This window comes from Grus americana, chromosome 4, assembly GCF_028858705.1.
Source record: "Grus americana isolate bGruAme1 chromosome 4, bGruAme1.mat, whole genome shotgun sequence".
Taxonomy (NCBI): Eukaryota; Metazoa; Chordata; class Aves; order Gruiformes; family Gruidae; genus Grus; species Grus americana.
The window spans coordinates 13,112,956-13,129,874 of record NC_072855.1 but is presented as its reverse complement, the minus strand read 5'-3'; the positions used below and the strand labels follow the sequence as shown (position 1 = coordinate 13,129,874).

Sequence of the window (16,919 nt, the reverse complement as noted above, 5' to 3'; positions counted from 1 at the left end):
GACTGCTTTCTACATTGGGTGTTTTTTTTCACTGTTTAATTTTATTCATGTATGGATACATATTATCACAACTTATCATTTTTTCCTCTTTATAGGTCCTGCTGGGGACTTGCATCTGGCCTCAATGTGAAATTAAGGTAGAAAAACACATCTACATATGTGTTTGCTATTAGGATTTAGTTTATTCACTGGTCATGCCTGAAGAGTGATGTTCGTCTCTAGACGGCTAACTGCCAGGAAATATAAATGATTGTCCTAGAAGTCAAGCCTCTCTCCTATTTACTGGAGTGAAAATCACCTCCAGATATCGACGGAATATCAACTACAGAAAATGCTTCACGTTATAAGGATGCCAACCACCTAGATTCATGCGCCCTATCTGTACAGTTGTTGTGGATGGTTTGCCATCTGAAAGCTCCTCAAGCTCTTATCCAGGCCCTGTATCTGTTTCTGAAATGTCTCTGCTACATGCTTTGGGTCCAGTGCAGACCTGGCTGGGACAAGAGCTAGAGAAGTGTGGCATTGATGCCATGATTTATACTCGGTATGTCCTCAGTCTTCTGCTGCATGATAGCTATGACTACGACCTGCAGGAACAGGTATTTACATATTTTAGATGTTGTCCAGTGAAAGTGAGTTTTTGTATCAGTTATGTTTTGTGTATTACACATGGGTATGGCTCAGATGGGAGGGCAGTTGTCTTTCAGTGTGTGGGTGGAAGGGGGTATAAACCACACGGGGATCAAATTTGGTGGGTGAACTGAGATTAATGTAGTTAGTTTGCTGTATGAGCAATTATATTAAACACAGTTTTCACATTGCTACAATTGGTATCAGAATTACTAACACTGGAATGTTCTGTATCATAAATGCAGACCTTCAGTATTCATGATTGTAAGGTTAATTTAATACTGGAACATTAGTAAACTAATATAATTATTGTAAACTGTGTGTCAAATTGGCTTGCTTCACAATAGTTTGTAGACTCCCCATCGCTTCTCCTCATGGATTTAATCTTGTGCTATTTTCAGTAAAGAATAAGAAAAGATGACTTTTTTTTTTTAGTATTCAAATATTTAAAATACATTATTGCACATACATTATTCATGTCTTCTAAAAGAATGTTAATGCTGAATCCTGGTAAAAGACATGCAAAAGAGTTGTGGAACAGTGAGTTGCTATGCATGGCTGTAGTTCAAAAAGGACAGGGGAAGAAAAGTGAAGCTGTGTATCAGATAGGCACAACTCAGTGTTTCCATGTGCATTTGTCGCTATGGATTTTATATGTCCCTAGAACATACTTTTCAGTCCTGATTTCACCTCTTTTTTCTTTTTCTTTTTTAATTTCTGTGCATCATCAACCTATATCAAAATACTTTTATTAGTGGAGTTTTCTGGATATAGGACTCAGGGAAGTTCTGGTGTTTTCAGGAAGGGATGAGGATGCTGTTAGTCATAGGCTTTGTCTTATAAGGTGGCTGTGATTACAGTGGGAAGGAAAGCAGATACTTCGTATTTGTTCCCTCTACTTCAAATAACTGTTTCCTAAGTTTTGAGACCTAATACCAGTTTAGTTTTGGGATGATATTCTGTGATAATGATTGGATGCATGTGTTGTGAAACCTACCTAATTCCTTTCTCGAATAGCTTAGTCTTTAAAGCCTGCAAATCCAAATTTCTTAGATGGAGAATTGAGGAAATCTTAACACACATGTGCTTCTTCTTTTCTTTATTTTATTACTTTTTATTAATTTATTTTTATTTTACTTATTGCCTACTGGTTATTTGTATGACCTGGCATTTTAAAATTAATTTTGATTTAGTTAAGTCATTCAGAAACAGGAAAGTCTGTCTTCTAAATCATACGTTTGTATATAAGCAGTTTCAGTCCAGTTTTGGTGATGGGTACAACAAAGGGGAAAACCAAATACTAGTGTTGTTTACAAATAGAAATTAGGGAAGGGTGCAGCAATTAAACATACAAATGAGAAATAATTTAGGAGTAAAATACTGAGAATTGCTGAGATTGATGACATCATGAGCACTGTTTCAGTTGCTTCAGGGAGCCTCCCTCCATGCTTTCTTTATAGTGTTCTGGTGTCATTGACTGTAGCAGGGAAATGGAACTCTGAAATTCTGCACTGAGGTTCTGTCAGGTCAGTACAGAAAGATTTAAAATAAAAAATTAATGAAAAACCATGCCCAACCTTACTAGGCCTACCCACCTATTTAAGATATCAGTGTTGTTGTGTTATCAGTCACCTCTGTTTATGTTTAAAATAAGTATTTCAATATAATGTGGCACTCTTGATTGACCAGGTCTTCAGGGTTATTTTTGAGAATAAGCAGGATGTTCCCTTCTGGTTTGTCAGTAATACATAGCATGTGGTTTCTGGTCTTGATTCTGCTGCAGACTACTGTGGCTTTGGTCACTTGACCTCTCTTCCTCCAGTATTATCTGTCTCTGTATGGTGAGGTAGTTTGATATGTGGATAGAAGATAAAATTTGTTTCAGGGTTTGGTGTGTGGTGTTGTTTTTTTCTTCTTTGATTTGTTTTTGTTTGTTTAGGTTTTTGTGTGTGTGAGTCTGGGTTTTGGGAGTCTGTTGGGTTTTTTGTTTGTTTTTATTATTACTGTTAATTCCATGCCGTGCCAAATTTTACTGGAATGTTTGCAGTTTTTATTCTGACTCATTGGCTTGAACTGAAATATCTATTCAAATATTGGGAAAATTGATAAGCAGGTATGTTTTGCCCAGCTGTATTTCAAAGTACTAAGAGCTTTCAAGAAAGGAATCTTGTTTATGGTAAATTGTACTGTGGTACCAAGATCTTCCAGAGCTGCAGTAGTTATACATATGTTATACATAGCTATCAAGAATTACTGTAACACCTCCTAAATATATATACTTCAAATATTTTTTTTAAAAAAATACTGAAGTACTGAAGTTAACTTAATTATCATTGGCATTTATAGCACAATTCTTATTCAAGCCATACTTGCTACTTTTGGAAATGAGTCTAAAAGCTTAACATGTAAAAATTCTTAAGCAGTCATGCATTCTTAGTGTGCACACTTTTTTATTTTTTTATTTCCCTCTCTGGCCCTTTTTTTTTTTTTTTGGCAATGATATTGCTGGTGGGAGAGTTTAAGAGGGCAGAAGGGAGGAGGTTCTTCGGGATTTTTTCCCAGTGTTGACTGATGAAGGAGAGAATGCAAAGACAATATGAATTGAGTTTGCATATCTTCCTGGATTACTGTGACATAGCAGGATGTTCATAGAAATAGTTTAGTTTTTTTGTGGCTAGTTAGTTTAGGTCTGTCCTATCAGAAGACAAGTAAAGACTTCGGTGGTAGATTTGCCTTTTTTTTCTTTTTTTTTTTTTCTCCCCCAGAAAAAAAGATGTTTCTTGCTTACAAACTTTCTAGAGAACATGATTCTCAAATTGATTTACAGATAAATTAGGTGTCTACATGGTCGAAAGTACTAAAGGAATCTGTTAAACCATGTTATATTATATTAATTATTTTGATCTGTTAGGAGGTTTTTTGATTCTTTTGTTTGGTGGTGGGTTTTGGGTTTTTGGGGGGTTTTTTGTTGGTTTTTTTTTTTTTTTTTAATTTGAGGCCTATCAATAGTCTCTGTCACAAATTTTTGGAAACCATTGGGTTTTTTTTCTGAGGTAGATGACCTTTTAGATGCTTCTGGTCTGTTAAGGAAACCCTACTAAAGTTGGTATGGATTTAGAGACTGTGTGATGGTAATGAAAGTGCAGAATGTTTCTCTTAAGTATATATGCTTTCATCATTTGCATTTTATTACTGTTTTTTCTTATCTTTGGAATAAAGGAGAAATTAAGGAGAAAACCCCATGAAATTACTGACAAATGGTTAACTTTTGGGGACCCACAGAATTGCCGTTGGGGGAGATCTGAACATTATGAGACAGCCTTTTGACTTCAGACTGGATTGATTTTTAATCAGAATGCCTTGCTCCTCATTTCCTAATGTTAAACCAACTAGGTGCTTTAAGATTTCTGGTTGTTATTTAAATGCTAATTAAAAGTATATTTGTAGATGCACATATTCTTAAACCAGTTTGCAATAGGAAGGTATTGCCTTAAAATATATTTTGTGTGAAACATTATTTCATTGATCTTTATTTGTACAGTATTAAAATCAGTGTTCTGTGTTGTATCTTTTATATACTATTTGTAAGCATAGCTATTTCCGAATATAACAAGTTCATATTTTTTTGTTTGCAGACTATTCTCCCTTTTGAAGGGATGGAGCCTTTAATAAAAAAAAAAAACCAAAACAGAAAAAACAACCCACAACAAAAAAAACACCCAACAGCTAGACAATCTGTGAGACAGAGGCTTTGTTTGTAAACCTTTGGTCATGCAACATGAAAGTCTAAATGCATTTGGTATGCATACTTTCCATATCAAGTGTGTTCTGTTGCTTTTGTTCTACTTATTTTAACTTGTTTTTGGAAATTGACCTTTTTTTTCCTCACCCTCAAAAGTAAAAATCCTAAAATAAATTTTGAAAAAATATTTTCCTAACTCTCAGAATTACGTAGATGTTGTACTGCAATCTGTCCTCTTCTGTGACTAGCATGAAATTTTTCCTTTTGATTTTTTTTCAATTTATAAGAGAAAGGGTTTTATTCGGGAAGCCTAATTATGTGTAGATTTATTTGAAATAGTTCCATTCAGGTAATCTTTTACATGGAGGAACAGAAAAAGTCTTCAGAATGATAGCTACACTTCTGCTGACACTCTGATGATAGTTTTTATTCTTGCTTTTTCATCATTACCACATACATATTTAAAGTCCAAAATGTAGTTTTCTTTTTTATATTAGGAGAAGAACAGAGTGGTGGAAAAGAGACCTCAGCCTACATATGGTAAATTTCAGGTCTTTACTCTGAGGCTTTGTCTCTGTAAATGCAGTTGGCCTGTCCCTCTGAACTGGGATGGGGTTATCATTGCCAACTTTTCTGCATTTGGGTAGTGTGTGCTGGTGACACGGGCTGCTTTTTGCTGGCAGCACTCATGATGCACCTGCTAGGTTCCAAGATCCACTGGAAGGTTTGTTCTCCCTGCCATCCCATGTGAACCCAGTAGAGGGACCTGATGTCTAGATTTATATTCTAATAATGGATATTTAGTTTTTCACGTGTATGTTTTAGGGGGGAGAGGATGTGTTCTGTTGTGTTTTTGTTTTGAAGTGAAAATCTCATCCATAACCTAAAGATAGGAGAAATGAGGATTTGGTCCTCTGTACTACACTAAACCTGTATTAAATGTTAATCTGGCTGGTATGCTTATTCAACAAAAGATGACAATGCAGGTTCTAGTATAATTGCAACTGCTCTTTTATCATACCTAAGAAGTAACTGTGGATCATTCAAACCCAATTTTATTTAATTAAAATATGCAGAGTGTAATTCAGTTATAGTAGGGTAATACTGTGTGACTGCTGCACGCAAGTGTCATTAAGTTTCAAAGTTCACCAGCAACATGTAGAAGTAAATTTCTTGAATGCCAGACACTTTAGTGTCTTTTAGTTTAGTGTGTATTTCTGTTACTGCAACATTCCTGTAGGAACAATTTTTAAAATTTTCCAACCTTATTTTTTTAATCATTACCCAAACTAAGTATGTAAAATTCAAGTTGTGGAAATTTGTGTATGAAGAAAATAATAGGAAAGGGAACCATCAGACCAATACTTCTGCCTATAATTTTTTACGTGATTAATTTGAAGTCCTTCGAGTATTCAAATGTGTACATGTTTGCAGGGTTGGGAATAAAACCCCTCTTTTTCTCATTATAAACATGTAAACTGAAGAAAGAGTAGATTTATCCTATTTAGGAAACAGCGCTATATCCTCAAGTTAATCTACCCATAAAACTTATTTACTAATAGAACAATGGTTTAACTTTTGTAAAAGCTGAGACAACTAAGTTAAAAAATTCTTGGAGGAAAACTTAGCTCTGCACCCTCCCCACCCCTTCAGGAGCGACTAGCTGAGGACTATATAACTCACACTGTCATATTTAAACTTTGGAAAAGAAATCTTTTGTATACAATGTTAACTTGGTCGGAAAAATTGGGAGAATGTGGATTCCTCTTCAGTTGGGCAGTGGAAGAAGACTGCAGTGGCTTTACTGTAAGGCACATGCCTTGGAAAACTCCTAGATAGCCTCTCTGAATGGCTGTGTGTGCAGCAGCGTTGGGCCTCTTCAGTCTCGGAGCAGACTTGTGATTCCCCCAGCACAATGGGCTTGGTCCTGTGGAAGTACGTGTGTGTAGTTCAGGTTGTGAAGAGCAGCTGCACCTATAGTCGTTTTGCAGGTGCTGAAGTTGTTTCAGTTGGGTTCCTTTGCGAGTGCTGTCAGTACAAGAGCTTCCAGCCAAAGCTCACGTAACAGTTCTGACCAATGCAGCTCAGGTTCATACTGCTGCAGTGTCTCTGTGGGACTTACTCTTTTTTTTCTTTTCTTTTTAAAAAAAATATTAATTTTTAGTTGGCATTTGATTTGTTAATTATGAGATAACTGTTCCGTTCTGTATTTCAGTCTTGGTGACTGTTAGGTGTGAAGTATCTAATACTCCAAATGTGTAATATAGTTAAAATGTTATCATTAGCTTCTGCTCTGTGTAATCAAAGCTATCTTTTAAAACAGTACTATATTACCTTTTTGTGACTTTCTAAATAGCATCTAATGCTTCGTTATGGTGTATCTCTCAGTCATGCAAAAAAGAGTAACAATCACTTTTTTATTGTGAAGTTAGGACTATTAATGTACTCTCACAAAGACGCAGATAATGCAAAGCAGAGATACGAGCTCAAGTGCTAGGCTGGTTAGTCCTCCTAAGAGTCAGAATCTATTTGCAGCCATCTCTGTGCTGGATAATTGTACTGTTTTGGATTTTGGGGCTAGCTGAGATACCTCCTTAGCGTGCTTTGTGCAGTAGACCATTGTGTGACGATAGCTTTCTTTTTTATATTAAAATTATATCACCACATGTCTCCAAGCATAGGTGTTCACTGCCTATATTCTCTGAAATCAGATGATTACAGTGGTCTGTGATGCTTGCCACACATCTTTATTCCTAAGTCCAAGAGGGCAACCATAAATGCTGTGAAATAACTTCTTGTCATAACGTGTCCCTTTCAGATATCTGGACTGTGTAGTGGCAGTTTCTGTTGAGTACTTGGCTTTCTGCCATGTAGGTAAGGCGTACAAGTAAAATCATGTCTTTATAGCTGTAGCTATATCCTTGCTACATTTTCTTCTTTTCTGCTTTTACTTTAATGGGAAAACTCTAAAAGCAGCCTGCTCAACAAACATAGGATTTCAACAGATGCGGCATTTGCATGTTCTCTCGCTCTTGGGAGTGGGTGTGATCAAATTTCTTCTGCTTGGTTTCAGCCTAGAGTAACTTCTAATTAGTGAACAACACATAGACTGCCCTTTCAAGTTGGTAGGATTTAAAAGCAAGAGTTTGTAGTTGACAGAAATTCAGATTGCAGGATTTTATACTCAGGTTGGTTGGTTTTGATAGGTAAAGTTCTTCCCTGCCTGTAAATGAATCATAGTCCTGAACACCTTGAGGACCTTGAAGTCATAGCAATGCGTGATGTGGTCTGATATATTATCAGCTGTTCTGTTAAAGTCCAACTGCATAGGATTGTAATGTTCCCGTTACAGCAACTGGGAAAGAGGTGCCTCCAGTGGCTAGATGGTTCTCCGGCTTTTCACAGAAAGTCTAAGATTAATTCCTTCTCTGGTACTACCTGGATTTGGAGTGATTATCTAACATTTAAAGAATGTTTTCCAGTCTTCTCCATTCTGTGGTAGCATGGCTCTTGACTTGGAGAAGACTTGTGCTGCTCTCTTACCTGCTGTTTGTCTGCTGAACCTCTTGTTCCATTTTTTTTGGAGAATATAAGCTGAGCTTGTACCATTGTTCCCGTGATTTCTTCTCAATTGTCTTGCATATGTATTATCTCATTATCTTTGTCTCGGTCTGAGGCAGCCCGTGAGGAATGTCTGAGCTGATCCTGGTCCATTAGACCTTTCTCATTAATTATAATGAGATGCAATGTCTCTTAAAATTTTCGCAAAAGCAATTATGAAAAGGTATATATCCCTGTGGCTCTAAGCAATCTATGAGAGTTTTTCCTGAATCTCAGTTTAAGGGAAATATTTTTTCAAGGAAGATCACTGAAGGTATTTATACAGTCTGCTGCTTAAAGGTGGAATGCACATGTAATCTGTTGCAGTTTTCCCCAAATTCTCCATTATGAGATCCTGCTAGAGGTAGTGAGGATGTGTTCCATTTTGGATATAATTTATGGCTATTTTCTTCCATTATCTGCCTATCCAAAGTATCAAGAGGTGATTTTTGGAGTTCTTTGAGTAAGTTTTTGGAAAAGCTTTCTTGCAGTGCTCGATGGTTAGTACCTGTCTGCGTGAACATTGGATCTAATTAAACATCAATGGTGTAAAAACTGTTGTTGGTAGAAGAGACCAGGACTGCTGGACTACCTGGGTTTTCATTATGTCAGATTATATAGTCTTTGTTTTCAGTTTTCATTATGTCAGATTATATAGTCTTTGTTTTCAGTTCATTCACTACAAACCTTGATAGCTGTCACTGACATAAGATGTACTGATGATAAACTGTAGCAAGGAAATTTTCTGGACTGTGTGTTAATATTTGGGAATTATTTTGGGTGTGTTTGTGGAGAGAGAGAATGTGCATGTCTTTGGAGAATGCTGCTGGCTTGAGTTGAGACTATCTCATAAGCAAAGATCTGCAAATTCTGTAGTTTAACAAAATATTTTGGAGTTTGTGGTGTCTTGTACTATGCATGACCTCAGTATAGCAGTTGCTTTGAGTGATCTGTCTTTTCCTGGTTTTGAGTTTCTTTCTAAGGAATGACAGCATATGCATTCACCATTCACTCTGTCGATATGAGCATTCATTCTGTTTTTTGTTTTGGCCTGTCCAGTAATTTGGTGATCTATTTTAATTGCATTCGAACATCTTTAAAAAAAGTTCTGTAAGAAAGGTTTCTCCTACAGCTTGGTAGAGGAGTTCGCAGAGTACTGCCCCAGTTTGGAACAAGCAGACAAAACTCAATCTTTATGTCCTACACTGGACGGGAACTGGCCAGCCATTCAGTAGACATACAACAAACTATATACTAAAATATACTAATCAACTGTTCTATTGAGTCTTTGGCAAATGTTTGCACCTCTTAAAAAAAACTGTGGGTAATTTTTTTTTCCCCGTTCTTGGAGATATCTCTTAATCTGTTAACTGAGAATTATAAGCAGGAAAAATTGTTCACGTACATTCGTCAATCTTGCAGGACTCTGCTTGCATACCTTAACAATTTTGGGAATTCTTTTTCACATTAGATGATCTTGTTTGGGTTACTTATTTTGATGGTATTCTTTGAGTTGGATTCTTAAAGGGAGAAATTATGACGTTGAGTGCTTCTTATTTTTTGTATAAACTTGTTACTGGAACTTGCTTGTTGAAGCAGCGTGTTTTTGGCTGGCCAGCAGTAACTTTTATGAGAGCAAGAAATGCCAGGCTGGTAATGTGCTTGAATAGCAACTGGTCTGTGCCAAAATGGAAATGTTCAAAAAAGGGGAATTCTTCAAAATTCTCTGATTCAGATTTTTTTAAGTCAATATTCTCTCCTCTAAGAGAATGGAAATTCTTGCTGTAAAGTCTCATAATATATAATTTGAAATAGAAATGTCAACCACATAGATAATTATGGCTGTTCAATACATTATCTGGAAACTTGTTATACTTTATGTTTGTTCATCATCTTGGTGTGTATTTAATTCAACCTGTAGTGCATTTATGTAGGGAGAGTCTTAGGGAATCAGTTTCCCTGAACTTACTTTCAGAAAAAAAAATCTTTTTTTTTTTTTTAAACAAAAACAAAAAAAAACCCAACATGTTTTTCTGCTGATTTCGTTTCCCCATTTGGGGAGTTTGTTGATCAGGTTATTAAATCTGATTACTTTTCCTGTATATTCTGCTGATAAGGCAGAATTTAAGCCTGTTTACTTACCTGAATAGCAGCTGGGACCTTGAGTCATCTAGTGTTTCTGCATCAGGGAACTTGACTCCAGCTTTTATGAAATATGGGTACTTCCTGCAAGATTGTTTAAGTATGTTTTAACATTGGTTTTCTGTTTATGTAGACTATGAGCTTCAAAACAATTTTCTTTCAGTCTTGTCACAAGGTGTCAACGTTTGTTCTGTTACTGATAGTAGATATTTCTCTATTATCTTTATAACAAATGAAAGTAAGAAGAATCAGTACTAAACTTGCTTTTCTTTTGCTTCTCCAATTTCTTGGTAGTGTGCAGAGAAGCAGTGGAATTGCTGCTTTTGTGTAGTTGAGCAGGAGAAACAATTCAGAAATCTCTTTCCAAAATTTGCACCTGTATATTAATTCAGGATTGAATTAAGCACTCCAAATACTGGACTTCTTGAGGCAACATTAGCATAAAGAATACAGGTACTTCACCAACATTTCTTTAGCCACATTTATGGTTCTTAAATTATTCTTGTCATGAAACTGCACTTTCAGTGTCTTTACAATTAAAAATCTCTAATATGAAAGTATCTAGTAACGTACTAGGTAGGTACAGGAGGACTCTGAAGAATAGATGTTTAAATAGCAGTTTAAATATTCAAACTTGAATTTTTCCAATATCCTGATGGCCTTGGCTTCCTGTCAATATTTATTTAATATTGGGTGGTCATCCCTTAAATTTTAAGTAATGGTAGTGTTTTAAAAACTAGAACTTTGTAAGCCAAATTTCCGTTTTTCTTCTGTGTGTATGCACGCTTTTTAAATCTGTAAGTTTGGGGTGATGTTGCTTTTAGGAAACGTTAAGTGACCACTGAACAGAATTGTGAAAATTCAAAGTTATGGTAGAGCTCTTGCATTAAAACAAGTATTATTATATGATCTCTAGTGCTGTTAGGAAGCAAAGGTAAATGAAGGCATCCAGCAGCTGAAGAGAACAGAAGTCCTTATTGCTTCTTTCCATGTGAAGTAACTCGTTTACTTGCCTTCATGCATACAGAATGTTTTGTTGAACTGCTTTTTTTCCTTTTTGTCATGGACTGAATATTTTCCAGTCCAAGGAGTAAACCTGCTAATGGGCTGCTGACCACTGGAGAAAAAAAAAAAAGCAGGGGAAAACAAGAGATGAATTTAAATAATTTGAAACTACTGGATCATCTTTTTTTTAATTCAATTTAGTCATCATAAAAGCAGAATTCTACTCAGTTTGTGTGTCACACCTCAAGTTCTACAAACTTACTCTCTAGGTTATATGACATTTTCTGGTTTCTTAGCTGTTTTACTGTAATGCCTTTTTCTTTTTTCTTTTTTTTTTTTTGTAATTGATTCAGAGTGGTTCTGATAGATTATAACACAAGAATTACATGTAAGGATTTTTTTTCTGCACTATTCTGTAGTGCTTTATGGGTGTGGAGTTTGATTTTCTGTGCAGAAAGTGCAAGATCCTCAATAAATTTAGACTATCAAATACATATATAGTGCTGATAAATATTGTAGTTTACACGAGGATTTTAAATGTCAAAATTTTATGTGGAATAGCTGTAATCCATGGTGTTTGCTAATCTTGTAAAATCTGAGATGAAAAAATTAGCAAGTTTGTTAATGAAAAAAAAATTCAAGTTTTCAGTGGGGTTTTTTCCCTATAAAATTTAAAATGGCAGTGTGAAGCACTGGCAGCCAGATGTGACTGAAAACCATACGTTCAGGAAGAAATTTTCTGTGTGTTTTATAAAGAGGTAGAAAGGAGGAAAGGATTGTACTGGAGCTCTGTCCTCAATTGCTGCATCCTACAAGATGAGCTGTGCTGTTCCCAGGGTGCACGAACAATGTGCTTACTCTGGAAGGAGGGATGAGACTGCGGTACACACAGCTCTGTGGTGGGTGCCTGAGAGAGAGAATTCCATATAGACCAGAATAGAATAGACTATTTCAGTTGGAAGGGACCGACGGTGATCACCTAGTCCAACTGCCTGACCAATGCAGGGCTGACCGAAAGTTAAAGCATGTTGTTAAGGGCATCGTCCAAATGCCTCTTAAACATGGACAGGCTTGGGGCATTGACCACCTCTCTAGGAAGCCTGTTCCAGTGCTTGACCACCCTCTCAGTAAAGAAATGCTTCCTGATGCCCAGTCTGAACCTCCCCGGTGCAGCTTTGAACCATTCCCACGTGTCCTGTCACCAGACACCAGGGAGAAGAGCTCAGCACCTCCCTCTCCACTTCTCTCCTCAGGAAGCTGCAGAGAGCCATGAGGTCACCCCTCAGCCTCCTCTTCTCCAAACTAGACAAACCCAAAGTCCTTAGCTGCTCCTCATTTAGCTTCCCTTCCCCCATTTTAAAAATCGGGCATTTGTTGCAAGGATTAAATTCTTCAAAATTGAAAAGTGTCAAAGTTTGTAGATAAGCGTCAGATAGCTTTCAAATTATGTGTGTAGAGTCCTGAATGCAATGCTTTATAAATTTCTGTAAGCATGAAGGTTCTTGTTAGCTCTGCTAGCAGACCGCTAGTGTATATGGTTAGTAAAGCTACTCTTGCAGAGGTTAGCTTTCATGTACCAGTACAGAGCAAAGCTTTGTTGGCATAGGTAAAACAGAGTACTTTACCAAAATGCTATATATTGTTTTCCTAGTGTAGATGTTGCTTTAATCAACTTTCCACCTAAAAGCTGAATAAATGAAGTTAAACCAGTGCACATTTGCTGGTGTGCCTGGATTTTAATTTTGAGTAATATATTGCAAGTGGGTGTGTATTTTTTCATTTGTAATTGTGCCCGTGTGTGGATGAGCAGGACAGGCTTTGGAGGCTGGTGGGGATAGGTGGGTGTCATCAGTTTGTATGCTTTCACGTGAATATTGGGAAGAGCGAGTGCTCTACAGCCTCCTCATTGTGTATGATGAAATATGTAAATTACAACTTTGGAAAAGAATTACCAATTTGTTTTAAAAAAATAATGGAGCGTTGATGTGCGTAATCTATTGAAACTATTTTCTGAAAAATTATACTATTTTGTAAGAATCTGTTAGTCTGTCTAATAACAAAACAGTAGCCTGTTCAAATTTCTTATTTTAAATGAATCGCTGGCATCTTGCACAAGTATAAAGGAAAACAGGGTGACTGGTAGCTTTTTGTTCTTTCAGAACTAAATCCATTTCTCCAGTTTTGGTGATCTAATAAGACTTTAAGAAATAAATTCAACAAATTGCTCTACTCTTTCCTGAAGGACTCGGCCATGTAAAATCATGAACGATAGCCATTTCAGTGGCTGCTTTTGAAGGTGATTGGTCCCTCTCCACCTTCTTTTTTTCCCCATCTTATTCTTTGATCGCACAGACAAAGCTAGTTTCACTGACAACTTGTTTTTACTTCATTTTGAAGCCACGGGGAATTGGGAGGGTAGGCCTTAGCCTGGATTTCATTAGGACCAGTAACAGATCTGTTGAAAAGGTTGAAACAGGTACGTTGAAAAGCATCAAGTGTTTGTGGATCTTTCTGAAGATGATGATTTAGACCAGCTTACATTAAAAGATGTTGAAGATGATTTTCCTGGTAGCCAAAATATTTCTTTGATGAGATTATCATGGGAAGTCATGTGTGTATATATGTGAAAGCACAGCGAAGAATAAGCAAGTCTGAAAAAATTTTGTAAATTTTGAAAAGTGATATAAAACTGATGCTACGTATCTTCAGATGATTACATATACAATAGCATTTTTATTTGATTTTGTTGTTCTTAATTAAATGTTCTTACATGTATGGGAATCCCCCTACCCAGTGTCTAATTTTCTTCTAAAATTAGTTGAGGTTCATTTTAAGATAAGCACTGCTATCTCTAAGTCATAACGATGTTCACTGTGAGACTGGGTTGAAGGCTTTGGGATCTACCATTGCATTTCTTCTTTTGGTTTGTTTAACTTTCTCTTAAGTTTGATCCTAACTCTGAACTGCGTGCTTTTTCATCCTTATTATTTCAGAGATCAGTGAAACTCTCTAACATATTTTGTGTAAATTACAGTAAGACATTCAACCATAAGTTGGCCATAAAATGATCTTTGTGGATATGCCTTGCAATGGGAAAATATTGCAGTGAAGTGTGAGTAGCCTCCATATCCTGTGAAAAATAGATGAGCTTTTCTGAATAGTAAGTGCAAGTTTTCTGGAATCAAACTAATCTTTAATTTGGCAAAAAGTAGTTTTTAGTAGATAGGATGAGGTGGGTTTTGTTTTGGACGGTATGTTATTTGTAGTCCTGTTCTGCTATAGTACTGAGATATTAATGTATTTTAAATAATGTAATTTCTTTATTTTGATTTTAGGAGAATGACATCTTCCTGGGCTGGGAAAAGGGAGCTTACAAGAAATGGGGAAAGAGTAAGAAAAAGTGTTCTGATCTAACACTAGAGGAAATGAAAAAACAGGCTGCTGTCCAGTGTCTTCGCTCTGCTTCTGATGAAGTAAGTTTGGACTATTTAATAGATTCTTAAGACTTTATGCCTTTCTTTGTGTTAGATATATTTAGCTTGTGATGCTTATCTTCTAATTTGTGGCTTCTTAAAATGCAAGTTCCCCAAGAGCTCCCTGAGAGGTCTTTATTTTTCTTTAGGAAATTATGAAATCTGCGTATGGCAGCAGGATTTCACAAAAAATTCTGTACTATATAGTGTCATGCTTTCCTTTCTGTAAGCCCTTGCCTATTCTTGTCAGGGACAGTTGCAATGCACCAGTTTGTGTTGAAATTACCACAAAGCTTTGCATAAAGATATTTCTTAAAATTCTAAATTTACTTTGTATTGTGTGTGAGCAGCAAGTAATGGAATATTTGGGCAGAAAGCCATCTTGCTTTGTGCATGCTGTATGTGTAATCCAGAATTGCTAAATAAAATGCAATGTATAGTAGCAAATATTCGCTTTCCAGATTACATCAAGTGGAAGTGGAGTTGAAGTGCACTGCCTGGAGAAGGTGAGGAGAGGTGAAGGCAACAGGTTGAAGGAAGATACCAGAGGTAGCAGATACCATGTAGCTCAATGGAAAAGTGGAGAAAGGGAGAGACCATTGAAGGAAACCTTTAAATTAAAGAAAAAATAATCTGTAGTACAGGTCAATGAAAGCTCTTCAATGAGATTTTTCAGACAGCAGAAATGAGAAAGTCTATATTTTAGTTTACAGAACTACAAATACTTTGATCTGTCACTACTGTAGGAAGAAACTCTACCCCGCCTATGCAGCCTGGTCGTGTTATTGCCCCATACAGCTTCCTAGTCACAGGTTGTGCTTATGCAAGCATTTGTGTGGTTGTGTGGAGAACTGGATTGGGAAAGTGAATCAGTTTCCTGAGACTTAACCTGGTTGGGGTGGAGGAAGAGTTAACCCAGAGAGATTTCCTGGTCAGATTTGTAGCACAGAGACTTGTGCCAGCAAGAGTGGGGAAGTTATGTGGCCAAGAATAATGCAGGAAGTCGAGTTGATTTGTGTGGTTATTCTCACCACCACCTTCAGCAGTGTCGCCATCATGTACTGGCTTACTGTGAAGCTACTTGAGCATTTGTTTAGTTACTAAAGTGCTAATTGACTAATTGAGAGTTTTCTGAACTCCCATTTTCCCATTACTTATTATCCTAATAAAGTGATGCAAAATATAATTTTGTTGGTAATTTGCTCTGCTCTCCTAGTTACAGAATATTGAGGTCAGCACTCCGATTACCATAAAAGTTAATTTAAATATGAAACAAATATGAAGAAATAATTGCAGGAAGTAATGTCTTTCTTGAGGATATGACTATCTTTGTGTACTAATTTTATGAACAACAAAAAGTAGTAGTCTCATACATAGACCACAGGAATACTGGTGATCGATTTTTAGCTTTAGAAATGACTCTCTTGATGCACCTTCACATAACTGAAAATCAAGGAGCATCACTTAGAGCTAAATTTGTATCATATAGAGAAATCCAGCTGAGAAGAAAAAGGAAGGAGGTAAATTTATTAATAATTCCTGGTCTGCTTCCATTTGAAAGTTCATATAATCGAAAACAGAAGAAGGGAAGCAACCCTTCAACTAGAGTTTTGAAAGAATAAAAAGATGTGTGATCTGAAAGGTTGAACAAGTAACTGCATCCAACAAGTAAGAAGTAGCTTCCTCCTTTTACTCCTGCCACCTTGTCAGATTTTTATTGCTCAACATTAATCTATAATCTACTATAATCTAATCTGTTATTTTAGGGCTATTTTGACTTCTTTTGCATGCTTAGATGATTACATTTGCGCATTTGTTGTCTTTAACAAAGTTGTAGGTCATAATTTTTTAATATATTTTCACAGAGTGGAACCTTTAAACTTTAAAAAAAAAAGTTCTTAAAGCTGTTCTGTAGGTAGTTTAACTCGTGTATTGCATAAGAGAAATACAGATTTTTTTTTTTTAAATTTTATTTTTTTTATCCTGGAGTTGGGGGAAAGGTCATCCTGCTTTGACGCTAGGGATATTTTAAAGTAACTTGTGAGGTATCTTTTCTTTCTGCTTTTCAAACACATTTCCTACGTTGGCTGGTTTCTGTACTTTACGTTTCTGTGCTAATCTGATGGGAATAATCAGTAGGTTTTGGACTGCCAAACATAATGTTACAATACTACTTCTGCTGAGGCATTCAAGCTGCTCCATGCAATTTTCATGATTTCATCTCTACAAAAAGATAAAAATACTTAGTTAAATGTAGCCAAAATTGATGATTAGTGATGCGGTTAGAATGCTTACCCTGTGTGTGTCTGTAGAGAGAGTATACGTAC

At 36.3% G+C, this 16,919-nt stretch overlaps 1 protein-coding gene across 5 annotated transcripts in view; it reads left to right on the top strand.

The window, feature by feature from the left end:
- KIAA0232 (KIAA0232 ortholog) overlaps positions 1 to 16,919 on the top strand; it is a 70,090-nt gene that overhangs the window by 19,167 nt on the left and 34,004 nt on the right. For 3 of the 5 annotated variants that reach the window (XM_054823220.1, XM_054823217.1, XM_054823216.1), the window contains exons 2-3: positions 96 to 599; positions 14,455 to 14,592. In XM_054823220.1, the coding sequence (XP_054679195.1) occupies positions 369 to 599; positions 14,455 to 14,592 (369 nt within the window). In that variant the 5' untranslated portion in view covers positions 96 to 368. The remainder of the gene's footprint in view (positions 1 to 95; positions 600 to 14,454; positions 14,593 to 16,919) is intronic. The other 2 variants (XM_054823222.1, XM_054823221.1) reach the window with 2 other exon arrangements.